Source organism: Akebia trifoliata, chromosome 11 (genome assembly GCF_017979445.1).
Source record: "Akebia trifoliata isolate Shusen 1 chromosome 11, ASM1797944v1, whole genome shotgun sequence".
NCBI classification, from domain to species: Eukaryota; Viridiplantae; Streptophyta; class Magnoliopsida; order Ranunculales; family Lardizabalaceae; genus Akebia; species Akebia trifoliata.
In genome coordinates this window covers 49,972,618-49,997,153 of record NC_141385.1, presented here as the reverse complement: position 1 = coordinate 49,997,153, position 24,536 = coordinate 49,972,618, and the positions used below count along the sequence as shown (strand labels likewise).

At 34.9% G+C, this 24,536-nt stretch overlaps 3 protein-coding genes and 1 non-coding gene across 5 annotated transcripts; 1 reads left to right on the top strand and 3 right to left on the bottom strand.

Annotated features, from left to right (window-relative positions):
* The first annotated feature begins 70 nt into the window (after positions 1-70).
* LOC147392444 (GDSL esterase/lipase At4g10955-like) lies at positions 71-3,187 on the top strand. Its single transcript, XM_086458922.1, has 2 exons — positions 71-1,049; positions 1,850-3,187. The coding sequence occupies exons 1-2, from the start codon at positions 925-927 to the stop codon at positions 2,865-2,867; spliced, it is 1,143 nt and encodes a 380-aa protein (XP_086315048.1). The 5' UTR covers positions 71-924; the 3' UTR covers positions 2,868-3,187.
* A 1,093-nt stretch (positions 3,188-4,280) lies between these two features.
* Positions 4,281-4,353, bottom strand: TRNAR-ACG (transfer RNA arginine (anticodon ACG)). Its single transcript has one exon. It is a non-coding gene; the product is annotated as a tRNA-Arg (tRNA).
* Positions 4,354-5,309: 956 nt separating this feature from the next.
* On the bottom strand, positions 5,310-9,412 carry LOC147392442 (cytochrome P450 CYP72A616-like). Of its 2 annotated transcripts, XM_086460040.1 has the most exons (5): positions 9,052-9,412; positions 8,197-8,417; positions 7,070-7,314; positions 6,249-6,639; positions 5,310-5,791 (listed from the first exon to the last, which is right to left on the bottom strand). In XM_086460040.1, the coding sequence occupies exons 1-5, from the start codon at positions 9,362-9,364 to the stop codon at positions 5,366-5,368; spliced, it is 1,596 nt and encodes a 531-aa protein (XP_086316166.1). In that variant the 5' UTR covers positions 9,365-9,412; the 3' UTR covers positions 5,310-5,365. The 2 variants fall into 2 exon arrangements, with proteins under 2 accessions (XP_086316166.1, XP_086316167.1); XM_086460041.1 differs by lacking the exon at positions 8,197-8,417.
* Positions 9,413-13,112: 3,700 nt separating this feature from the next.
* On the bottom strand, positions 13,113-21,437 carry LOC147392441 (3-oxoacyl-[acyl-carrier-protein] synthase I, chloroplastic-like). The gene is made up of 7 exons (XM_086458248.1): positions 20,883-21,437; positions 18,155-18,586; positions 15,890-16,063; positions 14,448-14,561; positions 13,901-14,002; positions 13,491-13,557; positions 13,113-13,388 (listed from the first exon to the last, which is right to left on the bottom strand). The coding sequence occupies exons 1-7, from the start codon at positions 21,345-21,347 to the stop codon at positions 13,321-13,323; spliced, it is 1,422 nt and encodes a 473-aa protein (XP_086314374.1). The 5' UTR covers positions 21,348-21,437; the 3' UTR covers positions 13,113-13,320.
* Between the last annotated feature and the right edge of the window lie 3,099 nt (positions 21,438-24,536).

The following is a 24,536-nucleotide window of genomic DNA, read 5'->3' as shown; positions in this document are numbered from 1 at the left end:
TAAATCAATTATTTTTAAAATCGAATTACCCATATTTGTAAATTTGGCTTAAATCAATTTGAGAGGGATTGACTCGGTAGAATTGGATTGAATTGGTTGGTTTAAACCATCATTGTAGGTGGCCCATGGGCCCAACTCATCGATGGATCAATAATCAGACAGGCCAGTTATTCATGATGGGCCATCTGAGACTAGTGGTTAGACATTTGAATCTCAACCTCTATTTGATCTTTTTGGGCGGTTGGTGGATAGCAATTTCTGACCGTCTATAAAAGCTGATAACATTTCCATATGGATTGATCATGCCGTTGGACCCACCTTGCTAGTGGATCTATTTGGATCCAGCTAGGTATACACACTAAGCAGCTCCAGATTTTAAATGACCCAAATACCCTTCTCTTACTTTTCACAGAAAACACGAACTTATAAGTCTTTTTTGCCCTTGAAAGGTAGTAAAAAGGAAGAAGAAGAAGAAGAATGTTAACATCCAAGCCATTGATGGTTCTCGATGTTTAAATTGGGTATCTCGAGGAATATCTTAATGCCTAGACCTTGGACCGACGCTGCTTCTTGTCCACCATAGGTAGATATTATCATTTCTCCATTTAAAAAAGTACAACATGTTTCAAATATGACCGTTGAGAGAGCTATTTTTTCAGGCGTTTTCAAATATTTATTTATCTGAAGGCTACATCAGTTATAAATCTGCATCGAATTCGAATCAGAATATTAAAAAGTTTTTAAAAACAAAAGCAATCTCTTTTATCTTCTTCTCCCCCCACTACTACTACTACACCCACCATTTATATTTCTTGACCGTTGCTTCTCTCTCTCTCTCTCTCTGCTTTTTCTCTCTCTTCTGATTTTCATTTGTGAGAACATGCAAAGAACACAAACAAAAGGAGAAGAAGCAGAGGTGGGTTCATGGCAAAGCGCACTGTAGAAAATATAACAGAGGAAGAGAAGGCTCATCATCCCTACGCTTTCCATGTCTCTGGACCTCGAAACGTTTCTTCCCCGAATTGGAGAGATCTCATCAGTTCTAGCTGGTAAAATACCCATCTCTAAATTTATTTATTTTTTCTATTTTTTTAATGTTTAAGTGTTTCGGCTTTTAAGTAGAATACTGGGTCTCTAAATATTTTATATTTTTAGGGATTTTAAGTGGGTCTCTGAGAATCTATCGGTTTAATTCGTGGTACCAAGTTTAGATTCAGTTTCAGACATTTAAGTGATCAAATTAGATTTATTTCGAAACTCTGGACAATAACACAGAATCCTGTTGTTTGACTTCTGATTTCAATTGCTTTATGAGAAAGTTATTACATTTTGGACTTCGATTTGGTGGAGTTGCTTTGGGGCCATGGTAGAAACACAGAGAAGATAACAGAAACAGAAAATAGAACAAAAGTTCAAGTTTCGACCTTGGGGGTTTTCTAGTGTGTTACTGTGTTCATGATAAGGTAACCATTTGTAGTCTTTCCAATCAAGAATTTAAACTAATACCATAGATCAGACGGATGATATTAAATCATCTAAGTGGGTCTATTCTGCTGTACCATATAATCCTAAATGGGACCCATTAGATCGTATGAGGGTGCCTCCATGTTTACCACAAAGAGATTGGTTAAACTGTAACTAGGCTAAAACCAGTACCATTGATCTATTAGATTGTGTAGAGTAAATTTGTTGTTATAGGGATTTCAGTTGAATTGGGGACTTTCATTTTACCTTTTTTCCCCCTAAATGTTTGTCGTTCTTTTGTATATTAATTCGGTTTCCACGATCCCTTGAATGTCTTTCCATAACTTTTCACATTTTACTTCCAATTACTTAATTGGGCTTATAGGAAGGATGGAAATTATCGAAGAACAGTGATAGCTTGCTTCATTCAAGCAGTATACCTACTTGAACTCGACAGACAAGAGAGCAAAACAGAAGAAACTGCTCTTGCTCCAAAATGGTGGAAGCCTTTCAAATACAAGTTGGCACAAACCTTAGTAGATGAAAGAGATGGATCCATATTCGGAGCATTACTAGAATGGGACCGATCTGCAGCTCTGGCTGACTTCATACTGATGAGACCTAGTGGTGCACCGAGGGCTGTTCTAGCACTCAGAGGAACATTACTCAAGAGCCCAACAATTAGAAGAGACATAGAGGACGATCTTCGTTTTCTAACATGGGAAAGCTTGAAGGGGTCTGTTAGATTTAACGGAGCTCTGGAGGCACTGAAATCGGCAGTAAACCAATATGGGAGTTGCAATGTATGTATTGCGGGTCATTCATTAGGGGCTGGATTTGCTCTTCAAGTGGGCAAAGAGTTGGCGAAACAAGGAGTATTTGTTGAGACACATTTGTTCAACCCGCCTTCTGTTTCACTAGCTATGAGTTTGAGAAACATTGGAGAGAAAGCTGGGTTTGTTTGGAAGAGATTCAAATCAATGTTGCCTTCAAGTTCCGAGAATCAAACTAACAACGATGAATCTGAGAAGAATTTTAACGGAGTTGATAAGAGGTTTGAGGAAATTAAGAAATGGGTTCCTCATCTATATGTGAACAACAGTGATTACATTTGTTGCTATTATACTGATCCGGCTGTGGAAGGTGACACCTCCCATGTTAGTACCAGCAATGCTTCTTCTGGTAAGGAGAACAACGATCCGGCTCAAGGGCAAGTGGCAGCAAAGCTGTTTGTGAAGTCGAAGGGCAAACAAAAGTTTCTTGAGGCTCACGGGTTGGAGCAGTGGTGGTCCGATGATTTGGAACTCCAACTTGCTCTCCATAATAGCAAGCTCATACATAAACAGCTTAAATCCTTATACAGCCTCCCACCACCAACATCTCAGGACAAGCGGCCTCGATAACAACTGCTTTGTTCCATATAGTTGCTATGTAACTCATCTTGAGTGCAATTGTTTCAAGACCATCGACAACTGCACGGTTTCTTCTTGCTTCATAAAAACCCATTCAAGGAAGTCTTGATGTGGAGATGTTTTGTTTACTTTCATGCATTGTTTTCGATTACCTCACTGGGTTTTTCTTTTTTCAAATATAAACATTTGTGATTTGAAGTGTGATTCTCAACAAGAATGAAATTCAAATTCATAAAACTTGGTTTATTATTGTTGTTGATATAATGTTGTAGCTCTTCAATTTGCAATTTGAGTCCATTAAATAAAGGTGTTCTTCATCTCCTTATTGAATTAAAGTCCATTTTTTCTCAAGATTATGGTTTCAGTTTTATAAGAAGAGTTCTTTTGGGTCTTGGGTGAGCCTAGAAAAAGGATTTGGGCCTTGGGCTTGAGATAATATTTCTTACATCGACTGCTAGAAGTACCATTAAAAGTTGATGGTTTATTTGTAGAATAATGCTGAAGTGACCTTAAGATTGGACAATGTGAAAAAAAATCCTATATTTAACAGTCCAAGGCTGTCGAATTTTGTAAAATTTGACGGACTAAGGCGTCAAAATTTTCATTGTCAAATTTTATTTTTTAACGGATCAAAATCATCAAATTAATGGAGGATGGGAGAAATTTGATGGCTCTAAGCCGTCGAATTGAGGAACATAAAAAATTTCAATGGTCATGACCAGTCGAAATTCGGTTTCTAAAATTTGTGGGCTTTGTTGGCCTGTCGAATTTTCACTTCAAATTTTTAAGTTTTCACATAGTATTGTACCTCATATCGCACATCCTGACGTCAAATATCGGTCCAAAAACATTTATGATTCCTACACACTTTCACATCAGGTTGTGCGATATGAGGTACAATATTGAGGTCACCCCAACACAACTCTTATTTGAAGGTCTAGCAAAGGGCGGGAGTGTCAGTAAGAGAATATTCATGGATCAATGGGTCACGGATATGAATTACGATTAAATATATCCAGAACCAACTCTGATAGATTTTGATTTCGGATTCAGAATTCATTTTGTGCCTATAATCGGAAACAAAACAAGATGATACTATTTTAATTTTTAACATTTGTTTCATGAACTTTTGTGGGAAAACTCATGTTGTTTAGTATCACAAATGTATTTGCGGATAAACAGAAGATTCTGCAATCTAAAAATCAATTTCATATTTCGAAAATGAGATTTTTTTTTACTTTGATAAGAGAAAAGAAAAATATTAATTATTAACTAAAATGGGTTTAGTGGACCTCCAATTTTTTTTTTTCTGTTTTTGGAGATTGTTTTCTTAGAATGCGTGCTCTATAGCGAAATCACTCTCGGTAGTTTTTCTCATAAAAATGAGAAAAATTTAAAAAAATGCGACTCCGCTGGGGATCGAACCCAGAATCTCTGGTTTCGTAGACCAGCGCCTTATCCATTGGGCCACGGAGTCCTAGTTGTTGAATGATATTTTATAAATTATAAAAAACGTACATTAAAAAATGTTGCAATCTTTTGCTCACATAAAATCAACCTAATTGATTGGTTGGTTGTAACTGTCACATTTAAGTGCTTTTAATTTTAATGATGAGTTTAATAAAGAGGTACGTGAATCTGTTATATATAGAGGAAGAAGATGAAAAATTATTAATGTAAATTGAAGTTGCCAAAAATATTTAAGCCAATGGTCTTACCCAACTGATCCGTATCAAACGAGTTTTCAAAGATCTAAAATCCACTTTTGTCAATATTACTAGAGTGATCACGATGATATCCACACCTTAGAGTTCTAAGATATTAGATAAAAATTAAAAGAATACCCCAAAAATCAAGAGAAAAGATAAGAGAGATAGAGGAAACTCATGATAATTAATGTACTTCTCTCATACGTCGTCAACATCTTTTTATAGAGGTTGAGTTGGATGACACAAATTTTAGTGCAACGGCTTGCAATCTTCTTTGTCTTTGGGACTCTCATTCCCAATAGGAATCATTTGGTTGTATGCAACGACCTGCAATCTTCTTTGTCTCTGGGACTCTCATCCCCAATAGAAATCATACGATTAATAAGCAATTTTTGTTAATTTTTCTTTTAAAAACAAAAATTTGATATGCAGATCAATGTATAGTATATTTTGGATTTTTGACGAAAAATTTATTATTTTCTTTTTCATTGAATATTTGAACAAAGAAGAAGAAGGAAGCACATTTCAAACCTAGAAATTTCAAGTGCCAATATGCACACTAGTCATTAGATTTAATGAAGGAACGTTTCATCATCATCATTGAAGCCTTATTCCAAAGATTTGGAACCAATTAAATGAATTACGTTCCTCCATTCAATTCTTACACACAGATCCATGCACATCTTTTGTTATTCGAAAATGTGTTCATATCCACATTCACATATGCAACAACAAGTACAATAATAAATTTATTAGAAGCATGATTACAAGCAATAGACATCACAGTTTATGTAAGATGATTTGAGCTCCATATTGGGGTTTAAGAGTTATAATGGTGCAAGGAGCATGGGCATAGGTGGCTGAAAGTTCGAAAGAGAAATGTTGTAGAATCATGGATAGAGCCATCTTTGCTTCTATCATAGCGAAGCTTTGACCAATACATATTCTTGGGCCCCAACCAAATGGGATGAATGAGATTTGATTCTTTGTCGCTTTCGAAATTCCTTCAGAGAATCTCTCTGGATTGAATTCTTCGGCATCTTCACCCCACAGTTCACGATCATGATGAATGAGGAGTGTAGGAATTGAAAGTTGTACCCCGGGTGGTAGAGTGAACTCACCTACTTTCATCTTCTTGTATGTTTTTCGAGTCAACATAACCCCGGGTGGATATAGTCTTAGAACTTCGAAAAGAATCATTTGAACCTGAAAAGTAAAAGGTGTTAGTTTTTTTGTTTTTTTTCCTTTAGAGAATTGTGTTAACATCTAAGGGGATGTTTGGTTCGGATTGTAACAATTTATTATGATCCTAGATTCAAATTTTGGATTGTTCAAATCAAATTTTGGAATCTAGATACAAAATCTGAACCAAATGCCCCACAAGTATGACGAATATCCCCGTACACATATATCGGGTTCCGCTCCATAGTCAACGTTAGGGAGCCAACACCTTTGTCCTATATGGCTTAAAAGTTTCAGATTGCGCTGATTTTTCATGAGGATGATCTCTATGACAAGGAGATCATCCTCACAAAAGATCAGCCCAATCTGAAACATCATCTACACCACATGTCAAACTGGTGTTGGACTGTGACCAATTGCTAATTTGGATCAAAAGGGTTACGTCAAGAAAAAAAAAAAAATCAAAGGAATATGTACTTACAATTTTTAGGTGGTTTAATCCATCAAAATCTGGTTTGTTGTTCCCAAAGACTTGGAAGACCTCCTTCCTTGCTCGAAGTTGCCACTCTGGATGCATGCTCAGCACAACCATTGTCCACGTAAGCAAACTTGAAGTTGTTTCCATTCCAGCAAAGTAGAATAGCTTGCACTCCCCTATAACCTCTTTAATACTCATTCCTACCTTCTTATTAGAGTTTCCATGTTCTTCAATCTCCTTAAAATTAGATTCCATTAGCAAACCCAATAAGTCATCTTTATTGACTTTTCCAAATTTTATAGCTTTCTCTCTCTTATTAATTATACCCCTCAACAAACCTTCTACTTCTTTGGAGATTTCCTTCATCCTATTGTTTCTTTTTGTGGGTAAAAACCTGCAAATAAATGATTTGTGGAATCACTTCTATAAGAATCATGATTGAAGCATCCATTATTTATTGATTGTGTTATGGGGAGTGTTTTATTTATTTATTAAATTTGGTCTAGAAGAAGCACTTCGAATTCCTATGGGGGCATTTGTTGAAAATAGATTTTGCCTACATTTTGGTCATCATATTAAAATCCAAGAAATATTTGGGTCATGAAATTCCCATAGAAGTCAAATTCAAAAGCTGGTCCAAGTAGCTTTGCTTTTGGATTCTGATTTCTACAGGAACCTAGAATCTGAGTACATAAAAAATGACGATTTGACTTCAAAAAGTGCTTTTGAAGGATGAAAAGCTAAAATGTAACTCGTTAATCGTAATACTAAACAATATTTAAGTCATTAAATTTGGAGGGTACAATTGGGAATATGGCGCATACCAAAAACCTGGGATGTACATTGATTGAGTGACCTCGGAAGCAAGCTCGGCTTGTTCATTTTGGAGTTGGAATATTCGTCTCCCTTCTTCGTAGCTACTACCGAATGCTGTTCGAGAGATAACATCTCCAGTTAAGTTTTGGAGTTCAGGCCACACATCCAATTCATAGGACCCATCGGGTGCAACCAACTCTTGCCATCTTGTAACCAACTCGCTACAACTTGTATAAAATGCAGGTAACATTCGCTATAACAAACATTGACGAAAATAACAAAGCAATATCAGATTCCTAATAACTAAAACAAATAATGTCAATGGATTGGATTCATATCTACTAACTAATTTGGATATGGATCCATGATTTGGGTAATAAGGATCCTATTTGACCATCTATTGGATCGGATTCTGTTCAACCATGTCTCCATTTGATAATGATAAGTTTGGGTGGTCCAATTCAAAACTAATTGGCAATGAGTAGAGAGGCCTAGGAGTTTATAAGGAGAGAGACAACACAATAAGTATCTGATATGAGACTAAACTAAACACGTCACCGCGCGTGTGGACTAGACTGAGCCAAAGCACATAGAGATATGAATTGTGTGATGTGGAGAAGAGAAATACCTACTTTGATACCATGATAAATTTGGGAGTCCAACTCAAAACCAATTGACAATAAGTGGAGAAGCCCCTGAGCTTATAAGGAGAGAGACGTGGCAATGAGTGTCTGCTATGGGACTAAACTCAACAAATAAAATTAGGGAAAATATGTCAACTATATACTTTGTTTAAATATACGAAGTTTATTTATATTTTTATATGTCAAAACCATTTGATCTGATTTGGACCCAATCCAATTGTTATCAAATTGGATTTGGATCCTAATTTTAATATTTAAATAAAAAAAAACTCGATCTGACAAAGGTTCAGTGTGATTCTTATCGGATCAGTTTTGGGTTCAATCCATACATATAATTCGCAGATCCAATCCAATCCGGACATGATCCATTGACAACCTCTAGTATGGGTATACGTCATGGACGAGTTTTAAAATCATGGTTAATACATCTTCAGGGGGTGAGGTGTTATCGAATATAAATGTTTGGAAAATAAATCGTAATAGAAAATAACCTTGAGCTTTTGAAGATGGAAGGCTGGATTAATGATCCTTCTGTGTTTGGCCCATTGTTCACCCTCATAATTTGCAAGCCCAAATGCTAACAAATTGATTAGTGGGTTTAATTTAGGTTTGGTAAAGTGGCCAAACTTATTAGACATGATTTCCTTTATGAGTTCTGGATCCATAATGTTCAACCTTGGAGTTGCACCAAACCAAGTTACAGAGATTTTCCCTGCATTTGTTTAATCAATAATTAATAACTTCACTTTTATAAGGATTCATCAAAATAACTCATCATTTAAAATAAATTCTAAGAAAACATCATCATCACATCCTTATCCTAAATATTTGAGGAAGCTCAAAAATCAAGTAAGAGGGATAGATTAAAGAGTTATTGATTTTTCTACCAAATTGATTAATCATCATTTTTTTCGATATTCCAAACCATCTCAATTGACTTTCTCTCATAGTATCACCTATTAGATCTCTTACATTTTTTTTTTTTTCTCAAATGTGTTCATTTTCAAGAAAATAAATTCTTAGAAAATATCTGGCCTTAAATATTAAATAATAATAATAATTTGGCTTATCTAAATTAAGCATTAGAGGTAGGAAGACTATGGTTTTTAAGGGAGGATATAAAAGATTAAGGAAGGGGCTGAAGATAAGGTCATTTAAGTCATTTTATTATTAGTTTCTCATGGAAGACTGAAGTCAACACCTATTGTTAACACAAAATATTAGTCAAAACCCAGAGGGGTCCCTCAAAATTACCATTTTAGTACTAAGTTACCTGGATTAGAAGAAAACAAACATACATGCACTCACAAAAGAAGAAAAAGAAGAAGAAGAAGAAGAAAATATACCATAAATCTTGATAGTTTGATGAAGGAAGGGGAGGACACGTGGAACAATATCATGAGAAAGGTTGATGGGATTAGATCTAGCTTCCTTCATCATAGTTGAGTTCTGTTTGAGATTACCATAGAAGAAGTTGTATGGAGGACCAGTGATGCCTTGGTGTCTTAGGTTCCTCTCAATCTTCATGGGTTCCCACCATATCCAGTACAAAGCTTTCAAGGCCCATAAAATCACAAAAACAGCCACACAGACTAGAATCAAAACCAACATAAACTCTCCCATTAACGGACACAGACACAAACACAAACACAAAGACATGGAGACAAGGACACACAAAGCTCGGTTTTAAAGAAACACAAAACACGAGAGTTTCTTCTTTTTCAATAATCTAAATAAAAAAAAAGGCAGCCGTTTACTTGAAAAAGAATAAAGACAAAAGAGTGAGATAAGCAGAAACTGCCAAGACAGATACTACTGATAATTATAATAATAAAATAATATATATAATGATTATTATCGTTAGGGACCGAATACTTGTGATCATCACAGCCAAGTTGCATCCAAACCCCAAAACAAAAATGATCATTTTTTTTTTTAAATTTCTATATTACCCATACTTATCCCACTACAAGTGGGAGACCTTTCATCTATTCAACAAAATTCTCTATATTTTTGTTGTAACAATGCCAAGGAATGAAGAAGAAGAGGACTTAAACTTGGGATATTAACGAAAAAGTGATCGACTTTTGATGAATTTACAATTTTGGCTTATTGTTCACTTTAATTACCAAAACGTGAACGATAACGAATTTGGAAGTTTTTAAAGTAACTATTTTGCAAGTTTGAATCACAATTTCACTTTAAACCTACGAATGGTCACTTCATTTTGAATCTTTTTTTTTTTAACGAAAATGTATTTGTTCACACTTTGATAATAAAAACGAATAATGACCAGGAATCATAAATAACTCGTTTTCAGCTCATGAATTGGTGATTCACTCTTTAAACTTTCAATGGAGTGTGACTTAAAAAAAAAGGGTGAATTACCATGTCATGAGTTAAAAATGAGTTATTTGTCATTCCGGTTCACTATTCATTTTTATTATCACAACGTGAACAATCACATTTTCGTTCAAATTTTTTTTAAAACAAAGTGACTATTTTGCAGGTTCAAAGTGAAATTATCACTTCAAACTTGCAAAATAGTCACTTTGAAAATCTCTAAATTCGTTATTGTTCACATTTTGGTAATTAAAGGGAATAGTGAGCCAGAATGGTAAATTCGACAAAAGTTGATCACTTTTTTCATAAATATCTCTAAAAAAATACTTTCTTTTGAAAAGAAGATTTAGAGGTATTTATGAAAAGTGATCAACTTTTGACGATTTTACAAAATTGTCACTTTAAAATTGTCGAATTCGTTGCTCGTTTACGTTTTGACAGAAGTGTAAATTCGTCAAAAGTTGATCATGAAACAGTAATTTACCCCCAAGATTTAAGCTTGTAAAGAAAGAATGCAACTTTAAAGAAAATAATGTAATACTAGATTGATTTATATCGAGAGATCCTATTGCCACACCAACTTTTGCTAACGCCATCCCAATTCACATCTAAATCACTAAAGAATTAATACACATTTGGGGCATTAGCAAAAGTTGGTATGGTAATAGAATCCATATTTAAATTTAAGAAGAGAAAGAAGTGCAAATTTTTTTTTTTTTTTTTTTTTGGGGGGGGGGGGGGGGGAGTGCAATTATATAAATGAAGTACAAGAAGAATACCATATTTATCAAAAAGTTGGACTTTAGATGACGGTTTTATGAAAAATAGCCATCTATTTCTTATTCACAAGTGTCATGAAATGTCATTTTTGTAATAGTGATCTACAAGTACTCCCTACCTCCTCTATTATTAATATTAGTATTAGTAGTGTTATTATTATAATTATTGTGTAAGCATAGTTCGGAAGTTCTAAAGATGCACGTATGTATCCAAAGAGATGGAGTGAAATTCCCACAAATGCCAGACTAAAAGTATTACAAGACTTAAATCAAAATTAATTGTGTTTTTTGAAAAATCATTATTTTAATTTTAAAAATTTGACGATTTTTAAAAAAATCATGATTTAATTGACAACTATTACAATTGTGACTTAATCACGAATTAAAAAAAAAAAAAAACAAACAAAATTACAGATTTTTGTCACTATGGATAAATCCTACCCTCACCTTGAAATTACCCATCAAATCAAACTTTCAAAAAATTATTAAGACAATGATCTAGATTCATCCTAGGTATGCATGATATATCATTTATTTCAACCATAGGATTTTATATATATTTTTAATCCAAATTTCATCACTTTATAATTTTTACTATTATAATGAGAGAAAGGGGAGTAGAAATGATTCAACACTAAAATTTAGATCTCACAAATGTCATAAATGTGTTTTCTCGTGATATGAGCAAAAATCATCTACGATTATGTATGCATCTCCACGTCAAAATTGTGAGAATCACAGTAAATCCTGTGTCACCCTAGCACGACTCAAAAATAAATACAAAGTAGTGTCATTTTGCTAAAATACTAAGAAAATTGCAATCCTAATTAATCATGTTCGTTATTTTTCAAAAATATAAAAATATCTTTTTTTTATTATATAATATTAAAAAAAAAAAAAAAAAAAACTCCTCATACATGTGCATTTAGCACATGCCACCTTATAATAATAATAATAATAGATATAAGTGCTAAAGTCAGAGAGGAAATGATACAGTAAATATAGAATAAACCCCTACACATTTATCAAATCAAATAGTAGCTATAAATGTCGCTACTTGTTTTTCTTTTTTGCAAGTCAACGAGGTTCATCATCAATTCGGGGACATACCCTATAACTTATAGCCGAGGAATCAAAAGTTAAGACACAAACTGACAAAAGATGTCTTAATTTAAAAAAAAAAAAATTTCTTTCAAACTTTTACTGTAAAAGAAGACGAATGGTCAAATAAATAATCTATTCGAGTCACAGCGATAGCTACGGTGTTTATTGATTGGTAATGAAGAGCTTGGAAGTCTAATAAATTATTTATTTGGAAGTCTTCATGGATTAAATAACAATTAATGAATGACCCATTTGTCCTTCCCATGGTGCTTGAAATTCCTTTTGTGATATTTTTTCAATAGACTTTTCCCCTTTTTTCTCTTTTCATTGTTTTCGTAATTTGATTAGGGTTTTTATTTTTCATAAATTAGATATCTTCTATTTCGGATGAAATGTCAAATTCGAGAAGACAAAACAACTTCAATTTGTGACAAACAAAAAAAGAAAGATATCTTGATAGAAGGATTTCTTTTTAAATAGTCCTTCAATTCAATTTTGAGTGATATTTTAACAGAATTATTTCTTAATGGTCACTCATTAGTGTCGAGCTCACCATTTTTTATTTATCGAGTTCAACATTTTTACTATTGAACTTGACATAGTAAAACCCACTATTTTTCATTTTTTGAGATTTTTTGACTAAAATACACGAAAAGATTGATTAAAAACTTGGCATAACAACTTCTCTAAATGAAACCCAAAAAAATCATCTTTGATTGATTTTCATCCAAAAATGAAATAAAAAAAATTGAAAAAACCTAATTTTTTACATACAAAATGCTTGAAAATGACTTCTTCATTCTCAAATCCTTTTTGTCAGAATGAAGCCTGCAAAACTCGATTGAGCAAAAGGTTAAAGTAGAGTGCATTTTGATCATTTTTGTTAGACGCATGGAAGACTCTAAATTACCCGCATTATTGAAGGAGTTATTGCACCCTTTTGCAGTAAGTACACTGATTCGCATCCAGCGTTCTCTTAATTGGTTTGAGTACTGACCTCCTTGATGTGCATGGCAGTGCAGAGACAGTAAAAAATGCAGCGTTCACTTTATTTTAGTTAGCTTATTTAGAATTTTACCAGTTATCAATCCACATGGAGATGAGCACCACCACTTGTGACCTTTTTATGAGCTTTGAAATATAAAGACCTCATAGGCTTCTGTCAACTACATACAACAAAATTGAACAAAACCAGTTTGTAAAATTAATTCCCCAAGTCCTAAAAATAAATAACAAGTCGTTTTTGCTCAATTTCATTAAAAAAATTGCGCTAAAGAAAACAATAAGGGTAGAGAAAGAACAAGTAAACCAGCCTCAGAAAAATTAAATATGGGAAAAGCAAGATTATTATCGGTTATTCTTCCATGATCACAGGCAATTGGATGATCATCAAGGCTTAAATGCCGAAAACACCACGACGGAGTTGTGTCCTCCAAACCCAAAGGAATTTGAAATGGCTGCAAATAGTAAAAATAAAATAAAATAAAAGTTAATTTCTTGTTATATATACTTGCTTTCAAATTATTGAAAATGAAAAGGAAGGGGACTTGGCTTCTCACCAACATTCACTTCATGCTGCTGCTTTTCATTTGCTACGGTATTGAACTCAACAGCAGGCTCAGGATCCTGCAGTCATGGTAGCAAAAGATTGAGAACCAAATCATTTTGGCAAAATAATCAAATTCAACCCTGAAACTGAAATTGATGAATGAAAATAGAAAAGTTCTTATGAATTCCTTTATAACTGAATTTTCTTATGAATAATGATTTTCTGACCCCCTCCCCCCTATGCCTCAGGATACATAACTGCACATATTTATGGGGATGTACAGTTGTGTATCTCGAGGGAAAAAATCTATGGTTCAAGCCCATGCCACTTCAGGGGGTGTCAGCTTTTCTTATTTATATATTCACGGGTGGGTTAGTATGTCAATGTATCTTGAACTGCTTTCTTAGGAGTGATACATACAAACTGGTTGATAGTAGGATGCAACCACCCTGTAGTTATGGCTTTGACTGTGGCAATTGCTTCTAGACCCCCAGATGCACCGAGGCAGTGTCCTATCATAGACTGAAGACAAACAAAAGTTATAAGAAGCTATTAAAAGAAAAAAAAAATCCCCATCCAATCCACTAGAGCAGTATAACAATATAAAATCATGGGGAATTCCATATATCCATAATTCTTCTCAGGAGTGATGGGGTTTTCCTTACCTGTGGGAGCTGAGGATGGAACCAAAGGGGCCCTTTGATTCCACCATCTCAACCTCCCGAGTGGCAAGTTTTAATCTGCTATGTGGTCAAAAGAGGCACTTCTAATTTACCTGTTTTTTTTTTTTTTTTTCTGTTCTAAAGTTCAATGGCTGGAGAAAAAGTTAAACACAAGGTAGGTTATAGTCATGATAAGAAGTACACTATCTACGTGGCCGCCAATTTAGAGTATTGGTTATCATAAGGATGGGCATGGATTGGTCATGTCAACCCTCCACATGAGAGAGCGAGAGAGAGAGATTCACCTTGGTTCCATTCATTTTGATCTCGGAAGTGTTCTTAAACACCTTTTTGATAGCATTCACCTCAGCCAGGTCACCAGCCAGTGTGGACGTCGCATGTGCATTGATGTAGTTAACCTGGAAGAAAGGTAGTCACTTCATTTGCTTTAACATGAACTGGTCATATTCGGAGGCAATTCCATTCGTCTTGGTAAACATAATAATCCATAATAGAGGTAGACAAAAAACATGTGTGCATGCGGACCCAAAATGGCAAAATCAAAATTTACTCCCAAAGAATAAAAGCAGAATGAAAACATGAAAGTTGATGTTCCCTAAATCAACTTAACAAAGTTGTCCAAGACATCCATCTCTACTGAAAATTTTGACCAGAAATCATGAGTCAGGATTGAGTACTCCATAGAGGCAATACGCAGAACAAAAACTTGAAAGTATTAAAGCAGGATTGGATACTTCTATAATCAATCATGAATAGATGGCAGCCCCTGTGGGATGGGTCCACCAATCCATGTAAAAAAAGGACCATCCAATCAAAAGTTTACGCATGAAGTATGAAAATAGAAGAAACTCTTGAAAAGTTGATGTTCCCTAAAAACAACTCCACAAAGAGTTCCAAACCTTCCATTTCTACCGATGTTTTTGACCAGGAATCAGGACTCAGGATTGAAAGCTTCTATTATCAATCCTGAGCTTTGACAGTATGAAAGCAGAAAGAAAACTTGAAACTACGAAAGCAGGATTGAGTACTCTTATTTACAAGTCCCGAGTTTATAAAAGTGAGGATGTCGGAATTATTTCTTCCTTCTAGCAGTAGTAGTTCCACACTTTGAATGGAGATGATGATCATGGTCTAAGGCCACACATCTTTTATGCAATGATGCAAACTTGCAAAAACTTGTATAAGTCAGCATCAACCCATGACATTTCATACCATCAGATATGGAATTGATAAAAGAGAAATCAAAGAAAGCAGCAAGCAAGACCAACCATAAGGTTAATGAAAGCATACACAATAAGTTAACAAGAAGGGAAGAGGAGAAAACAGTACTCATAAAGTTGCACAAACATGAGGGAGAAATAAAGGGAAAACTACAAGCTTTTTTCATGTTATATGCATCAAGGATGACAAGCTTTTGTAATACTAGAATGGTAACCTATACAATAAGTTAAGAAGAAGCAAAAGAAGGTACATGGTTTTAGCGTCTATTCCAATAGTTAATTAAGGGGACAATGGGAAATTATCATCCTCATCATCAGCAAGTAAACCAAGAGAGATTTATTTTATGATATGAAATATGAACATTCCGGAAACAATATGTCCAGGAAGAAAGTAATTCACATCAGCAATAAGTCTATAACTAAGTACAAATAATAATAATAATAAGTCTATAACCGAGTCTACGTAGTACAAGAAGATTGCTTAAAAGTAAAAAAAAAAAGAGTACCTCCTCTGGCGACACACCAGCATCTACAAGGCTACTTTCAATACATGATGAGACACCCAGTCCATCAGCTCTGGGATCTGTCATATGATAGGCATCACAGTTAACTGCACCTCCTAAGTATTCAGCAATAATTGGTGCACCACGTTTCATTGCATGTTCCAAGCTCTCCATTACCTAGTACAAAAATTACCACACCTTCATAAACATCAGGATGTGAGACTTTGGGTAATAACATAACATTCCTCATCATAGGATCAATATGATGCGTTAGATTAAAGATTTAAAAGACGAATTCCACTGTTTACTTGCAATCATGTAGCACCATGATTTATAAAAATCAAAACTAAGGGGTAAGTACCAAAAATGGGCTGGCTCGCAAGCTTCTGAAGCATAAGTCTCATGGTTATACTAGTGGTGGGTATCAATAGATCTGGTGGAGGACACATAACTGTATAACCAGACCAGATTTAAGTAATACTTGGGTCTAAAAAGTGTATCTCAAACCCAAATAAGCAGCTTCAGACATGTGGGGTAAGGGGGTCGCACCCATACACTTCCCCCAGGTAAAATTAGTAAAAGAATAAGAGGAATAAAAAAGAAAAGGTAAAATGAGAGTTACAAAAAAAATGATGAAATTTCTATAATGTCCCAAGCAGTTAACAAGACGCTATTCGAATGAAGTTCCAAGACAGCAAATGTTTATAGAATGGCTGATTTTGGTTCGCAAGAATTGCACATCCTGTAGAAAAATTGCCTTCTAGGAAGTAAATTTTCTTTGAAATAAATTATCAGGAATTTGTTTTGTGTTGTTGTGGTTGTTGTTTATATATATATATATATATATATCGTTGTTGTTTTATGGGTATTCTTGTACTTTGGACGAGTGCAAGAGATGGATGGAAAACTTTTTTTTTGTTACAACCGAAACTCATTAGCAACCTATTGCCTAAAACCATAGTTGACCCATAGTAAATTCTACCAAAACCATCAGACCCAATCTGTTTTATACACCAAAAAGGGATCGAGTCGGGCTACATTATTGCTTGGAACCTTGGGGAACCATCTCTACATAAATGGAATGGGCTTTTTCGGATCTGATTGGAACTAAGGTGAATCCGTAACCAATCCAGTTCTGAGGTGGGTAAATATCTCCCAAAGCATATCTGACCGATCATCCAATTTTTGTAGGTAAAACAATTTCAATTAAAAGGAGAGAAGAAGATACAACCAAGACGAAAACTTATATGGAGGTTGACGAGACCTGCCAAGGAGAAAAATGACACAAAATCCAACGGAACAAACAAGATAAAACAACTCAATGAAAAGCCAAAAAGCCTGACTCTCCTAAAACAAAATAAAACAAACGCTAATTATGATATCAGTGAATCCTGTCCAAAAACAATGTCCTTAAGAAGAGGGCCATTGAACCCCTCATTTAACCTAAACCATAAAAACATGTTAGCTCTAATATTCAAAATTGACCCATCTTCCAACCACCGGAAAATATGTGTTCATGCCAGATTTTGGTTTAAGCACGACCTCTACGCCCTAGGGAACAATATTGGAGAGTAACTCAACCTTCCAAATCAATGAACAGAATTAAGTGGGCAGTGATGGAAAGTCAGTTTCTATTATCCTAAACCATCTGACAAGTCGGTTTTCAAATTCTACCACTTTATTTTTACTGAACAGCAGGAAAAGTAAGTTTTCCAGGAAAACTTTTTTGACTTCACCTTGACACCCAGTTCCTGCAGATGAAATCCAGCCAACATTGCAGTTAAAATTCAATAAGATAAGCACGTTCCAGTAATAAGAAAATAAACAATTATAGATTTTAAGCAGTTAAAATTTTGAAATGACCATCAATGCAACACCGCATACTCCCTGACGTCACAACTTGAGGCTATAATTGAGTGAATGACTAGAAATTCAAGGAACATAGGCTATGCCTTATCTGAAGTCCCTCAAAGAAGAGTGTGATGCAATGGGGATAGGCGTCCACTGCTACCAGAATCATTCCCAGTATCACATTTTAAAAGGGAACATAAGAAATAAAGCAGACAAACAAGGACCAGTTGCTTTCTCGAGAGCAACACTTCAATCAAAAGGTTTGACGATCAAGTGATGGTATCAACACGCACTAGAAAACAAGGACCAAATATAGCATCACTACTTAACAAGGACCAAATATAGCATCACTACTTATCCAAAAAATTAAATAAATATGATTGCACCACTAACACAACAGTCTCTTCTGAAACGTACCAATACTCCGGCACCTTCACCCATAACAAAGCCATCTCGACCTTTGTCCCATGGCCTTGAAGCAGTTTGAGGATCATCATTTCTCTGCGATAAAGCTCTACATGCAACAAAACCCCCAATGCCAATGGGAATGATTGCAGCTTCAGTTCCACCAGCAATCATTAAATCAGCTTCTCCTCGTCGAATGTGATTTGCAGCAGCATAGAAGCAATAGTTTGAGGTAGCACACGCAGTTGAAATCGAATAATTTGGACCCATTAGGCCAAGTTCAATTCCAAGCAATGCAGAGCCCATGTTTGTTATGGCATAAGGAATGAAAAATGGAGTTATTTTCCTGTGACCTTTCTCTATTAGAGCCTGAACACCGTCAGAAAACACTGTAAGACCACCCATGCCTGTTCCAACAAGTACACCAGCCCTTTCCTTGTCAATCTGTAAATAACAAAAGCAGCTATTGTAGTGAGGTGAAAAAGAGGTCCATGGAATTATCAGATAAAGACAAGAAAAAAAAAAAGGATGGTCCATGGACAATCAACAGAGCATGAGAGACATGTTGTTTAAATCAATGATAAAACATAAAGATATATTAAAAAAAAATCACAGGTACTAATGCTTCAATGCTTGAGCCAGTATTTTTTTTATCTTTTGTAAGATAGCCATTTAGAAAACTGATAAAATCAAAGAACATTATAAACACAAGAAAATATATCACCATCAGAGACTTTAGTTGCACGAATATACCAACATGCCTTTTTTCTGGTGTGGATAAGCATTGGGCTTGATAGACCGCTGCCAGAACTTGACGAAAAAAAACAGTTACAATCTATTATACATACACCCACTAGCATCACCAGAAATCCCAGTAGAAATCCAATTTAGGAAAATCTGGTGAAAACAAGATTTTAACTTCAATAATTGCATTTCAAAAAGGAGGCAAGGTTGTCCTCAACCTTGTTTATCTCCCTCCTAAATAGTCATTGAGGATAACATGTCATCTATTAGCTTCCATTTCAACCATTCCCCTATCACGACAATTGACTCGAAGCTTTTAACCCAAGAGTCTGTCTAGTCACTACTTGACAAAGAGCAACCTCCAATATATTATTGTCTTTTCCTCCAAAGGTAGGATTGTTTGGAAGTTCCTTGCCTCCACAATTTTGTGAAGTTCAAAATAAAGAAACAGGGAAGTACTTGAAGGAAGGACAAGAAGGTTCATGACATCACCATATACATCAAAGCACGTTCTTGTATCAACAAACTAGAATCTCTAGGGATTGTAATGTTTTTTTTTTGGTTGTTGAGAATTTTGCTTTTAAATGTGGCCTCGTAATAATTGGATAGGATAACCTCTTTTTGGACTTTGCTTCATCTTATAGTTGTTTTTGAGGATTTTATTTTGGATAGAATTTTAACAGCTAATAAGTGCATCAACCCCAGATTTCATACTGATTCTTAAGGAATCCTTTGCAAGTTCAACAATAAAACGTCATGTCAGTTGGAGCTTCAAGGACCATATTTTGAGCACGATTGATTTGTTCTCAGATGAAGAAAATGGATAATGGTTAACGTTTCTACAACTTAGTTCACAGTTTTGGCAAATGGTTGTCCAATAGGTTTCTTCAAACTCTTTAAGCATTTGAGACAACGGGATATCTCCCTTTGTTTCTTTCTATCAGTAGTGGAAGCCTTGAGTAGAATGATCGGTGAGGTTGAATAATGGGATACATTGTCAAGTTTCAAGTGAGCCAATTGGGTCCCTCAATATCTCATCTTTCTGACTACTATCTCTCATCATCATGGATGCATCGACAGAGCCAATGCGTTATGTGAGATTTATCCTTAAAAGTTTTATAGTGTCTAAATTATGTATTACTTGGCACAAGGTTACATTTTCTATTTACTAGGTTTGGAGGAGATAAGTTGGGTCTTTGGGGCACCACCGAAGTGGGAAATACCTTCTATTGACTTAGGTTGTCAACGGGGGGCATCCCATACTTAAAGATAAATGGGATCTGGTTGCAAAAAGAATGGATAGATGGCTTGCTTCTTGGAAAATAATCCACATGTACAGATGGGAAAGATCACATTCTTGAAGAGCAATATCTATAAATTGACGATATATGCTATATACACTTAGTGTGAGAATTCAGCACTTTTCTTGGAATTTTCATCAATTTAAACTATACATAACAGAAAATGGGAGATGATTAGCCAATACTTTGTTTGAGAAGACAACTCCTCTTGGGATCACCAAATAAGGAAGAAATTTGAATGACTGTGAAATCAATCCTTTGTCTCAGTTTGCTCAATAGAATTAATGGTGTTTCTTTGCATGCATCTTTTCCAGACATTAGGCTTCGAAAGTGGTGCTCAAAAGGAAGGATCCTGGTTATCTCATTTGAAGCCATCAGTTTCCCCTAAGTTCAGATCAATTTTAGTGAATCTGTTCGCTTATCTTTTAAAAAATGAGATCTTTTTTTCTTTATGTAATTGATCTACACGAAGAAACAAGTTAATTATTCCACCGTTCCATCAAATAAAAACTGAAAATCACAGCTGAAATGAAATATAAATTGTTCAAATGTATCCAAATGCTGCCATTTCAGAAAAATCACACACAAAGATAACATGCAAACTAAAAACCAAACATGAACTCGGATCTGAATCAACAAAGGAACAATGTTCCAAAGTGAATTATTGAAGAAAGAGAGAGAAGAAGAAGAAGAACCTTCGAGAGGTTATCGGCACCGAGAGCTGCGTCTTCGAGGGCCTTCTTGCCTGCAACAAGGCAGTAACGGAGGCAATCGTCGAGGCGACGATCATTCTTTCCATCAATGTAGCCTTGAGAGGTGAATCCCCTGATCTGACCAGCAAATCGAGTGGGGAATTTGGAGGCATCAAAGCGATCGATGAGACTGATACCACTCTCACCAGAGAGGAGACGATCGTAATAGGTATCAACATCATTGCCAAAAACAGATACCAATCCCATACCAGTGATGACCACTCGTTTCTTGGGATCTTTCTCTCTCTTTGGAGCTGTTGTTGTTGTTGTTGTTGCAGAACAGGTGATGTTCTTGAGATTGGTTCTGCATCTAGGGTTGTTGGGAAGAAGAACAAGAGGAGATCTTCTGCGGAGAGGTTCTAAAGGGGAGACTCGTAGCGATGGAGATTGGATTTGGAGAGTTTGCATGTTTTTTCTTGTGTTCTTCGCCTCCCTCTCTTGAGCTGATTCTTCTCTCTCTTATTGTTGGCTGTGGTTTATACTCGTTGGACAAGTTAATTTGATTTCAGACTAATAAAAGTGAGATTTGATACCGACATCAGTACCGTTAGTTCAGATCCTCTACTTCATAGTATTACATGCACGCGGATTTCGTACGCGGATGACGTGGCAAAGGCACAGAAGTGCGATGTGAGGTTCCAAATTGAGGTCACTCCAACACAATTCATAACAAAATTCTAATTCGATGTCCTGTTCATTTTAATTTAAAAAAAAAATGCTAAAGTAACATTAAAATTGACATTGATTCTCACATTGTTGATATGAATGTATGTACGACGATGAATATTTTTCATTGAGATACGAATAAAAAGCATTTATGATTATGTATGCACCTCCACATCAGTAATGTGAGAATCAATGTCAATTGAGATTTACTTGAGCACGACTCTTTCCAAAAATATATTTTTCAGTGAATTTATCACTTTTATAAATAATGATCTTATTGATAAATTACCAATGAAATTGCAAGTAATGTTGAAGTCAGATATCATCAAATTTTTAATGACATGTTTGTTGGTATTTTATCAACGAGATCATTGCTTATATAAGTGATGAACTTGTTAATAAATTAAGATTTTTAAAGATTACAACAATAGAGATAGATTTTCCACTCAAAGTTTGATTTACTTTTTTATATGTTTTGTGTGAAATTACCATTGAACATAATGCTCAAGACAAGCTCATGAACAATTGACACAAATTTTGCATTCAATGTCTGTAAGTTTTATTTTATTTTTTTATACAATTTTTTAGGTTCTTGTCTGTGTCAATTAGGTATCAAAAGCTTATGAAAGCATCTCAGAGTTATTAATGCTCATAATTCTGATGTGATTGGTGTTCACACTATGAAATTCAATCGATAGAATCTCTTTTACCCTTCACAAAAAATCGTATTCTTTTTGTAATTTTGGTCTGCCTTGATGATAGGCCTGATAGGGTCCAATTGACATGTCAACATTGGACTATTGACACAAACAAAAATTGAAAAAGAAAATTTGGTTGCTCGTATTTTAAACCATGTTTAAAATGAAGGATGTGTTTGTTTTCTAAGACTATGTGAATTGCTACTATATCACAAAATTCTCATTAAAACCTTCGGAGATACAAAAATGAAGAAAATCAAGAATGAGGGAGAATGAAGCAGAGGGCAAAGGAAAGAAGAAGCGACAAAGAAAGTTAGAGGAATGGGTTTTATAGGTAGGTACACTTATCGAAGGATGTATCCTTATCAAGTTTTATAATTTAGGAATCTGCACTCGTAAAAGATGTGCATTTACAGGAAATGGTAGGTGCAAGAAGAACTACTTTGTACCCTTAAAGGTCAAAACTCCTTATTCTAGTTATATTAATATAATTATAATTTTTAAAAAATATATTTCTATTTAGAAAATATATTCATTATAAACACCCCAATTTGAATGGCTCTACTTGAAAAATATCCAAAAAAAGTGTTTTTCTATCAAAAAATTATTAACAGGCCTAAGGGTCCAAATATTCAAAATTAGGTATTTTTATTTGAATCAAAGATCCTAATACCCTTAAAGGTCTCATGGACCTACAATAAACTCACCACATTCTCAAACTGTGACCACTCTAATCTCGAACCCACTATCAAGTTTTTGACTTATTTCTAAGCCCACTTAGAACCCACCGATCCATAATCACCATAAGCCTCATGTTAAAGCAAACCTAAATCCAACCTAACTCCTAAGCACAATAATCCCAAATCAATTTCAAGACAACTCAACCTAAACCACTACCTAATTCTAAGCCCAACACACATGAAAGTCCCCTATTTAAGCCTAAAATCATACTCATGATTATAACCAATCATCATAAAAATCAATGATCATTAATGAGGAACATTTGTTACCATTACAACCCACCTCCCTAAATCCATCTACCCAACCTCATTATCATTATCAAAAACTAATCAACCTACATCCCATGTCATAACTTATCACCATCATTCTCTCCAAACCCTTATCACAACTAATCTCCTCACCCATTCTCCTTAATCAACTCACTTAACACACACACCCATACCTATTTTGTCATGTGTCATCATCTCCTCCACTTTATCAAAATATCAACAACCACCCCTTCTTACATAATCATTCTTCTAATCAACACTTATACCCCTTAACATCACCTAACACTCAACCTATATGAGTTGAAAAATCAAACCCACTTGGATAAAAAATAACCCACTTACACCATTTTCCATATCTACCCATCCCTTAATCTCAAATTCCCTACATCCCACTTACAAATCTCATGTCATTCTCCATCATTTCTCACTTTCACCACATCGTACCCCTAAAAGTCACCTAAAGATCTTATTAAACCCTCATTCTCTCACAAAACCACTCTCATCACTCAATTCTCATATCTCCCAACTTTAAAAATTCTCTCAACTCCCAACTCTCTCTCAATCTCCTAACCCTTCCTTAACTTTCTAAAATTACTTTTATTACAACCTTAAGCTATACACCAAAATATTATTCATTTTCACCATCAAAGTTCAAAGGTTCAAAGTCAAAGAAGTTCACATCTTGAATCAAGAAGAAAACTCAAAGAAGAAGAAGAACAGGATAGGGTAAGGACAATAAAAAAAAAGGGAAACAACATTAACTATTTCATTTTCCCTCTTCCATTTTTTCCTTTTTTACTTATCCCCTCTCCTCTTTTATTTTATTTTTATAACAACCCTAGGATGTAGTGGATACCTACACCCAGTAGATTGGACTTCGATTCGGTCGAAAGAATATGAGTTGAAGACATTTTCAAAATAATATTTCTTAAAAAAATCCCTTCACCTTTGCACTCACAACAAAAACTTTTTGAGACTAAGGCTTTGGGCCATTTTCTTATGAAAATAAGCTTTTGACCAAAGAGTCCACATTTTTCAAAAGTATCCAAAGGCATGTATCATATAAGGGTTCTCCCTCAATAAGGAAGCCTTTATTGGTTTAAGTAGAAATTGAAGTCCTCATACTCAAGGGCACAAAATCAAATTCTTTTGACTTTTTATTCATTTCTTGAAGAACGACTGAATCTAAGGTTACCGCTTATGGTGGAGGGAATAAGGTGTCT

Excerpts from the sequence above, each read along its gene's own strand:
- LOC147392444 (XM_086458922.1), top strand. The coding sequence starts at position 925 with ATGGCAAAGCGCACTGTAGAAAATATAACAGAGGAAGAGAAGGCTCAT. Across the intron at positions 1,050-1,849 it reads GATCTCATCAGTTCTAGCTG|GAAGGATGGAAATTATCGAA; the intron begins GTAAAATACCCA and ends TTGGGCTTATAG.
- LOC147392442 (XM_086460040.1), bottom strand. The coding sequence starts at position 9,364 with ATGTCTTTGTGTTTGTGTTTGTGTCTGTGTCCGTTAATGGGAGAGTTT. Across the intron at positions 8,418-9,051 it reads TCAAACTATCAAGATTTATG|GGAAAATCTCTGTAACTTGG; the intron begins GTATATTTTCTT and ends AAACAAATGCAG. Across the intron at positions 7,315-8,196 it reads TCCATCTTCAAAAGCTCAAG|CGAATGTTACCTGCATTTTA; the intron begins GTTATTTTCTAT and ends TGTTTGTTATAG.
- LOC147392441 (XM_086458248.1), bottom strand. The coding sequence starts at position 21,347 with ATGCAAACTCTCCAAATCCAATCTCCATCGCTACGAGTCTCCCCTTTA. Across the intron at positions 16,064-18,154 it reads GTGAAGGTGCCGGAGTATTG|GTAATGGAGAGCTTGGAACA; the intron begins GTACGTTTCAGA and ends TTTTTGTACTAG. Across the intron at positions 13,389-13,490 it reads GCAGCATGAAGTGAATGTTG|CCATTTCAAATTCCTTTGGG; the intron begins GTGAGAAGCCAA and ends TACTATTTGCAG.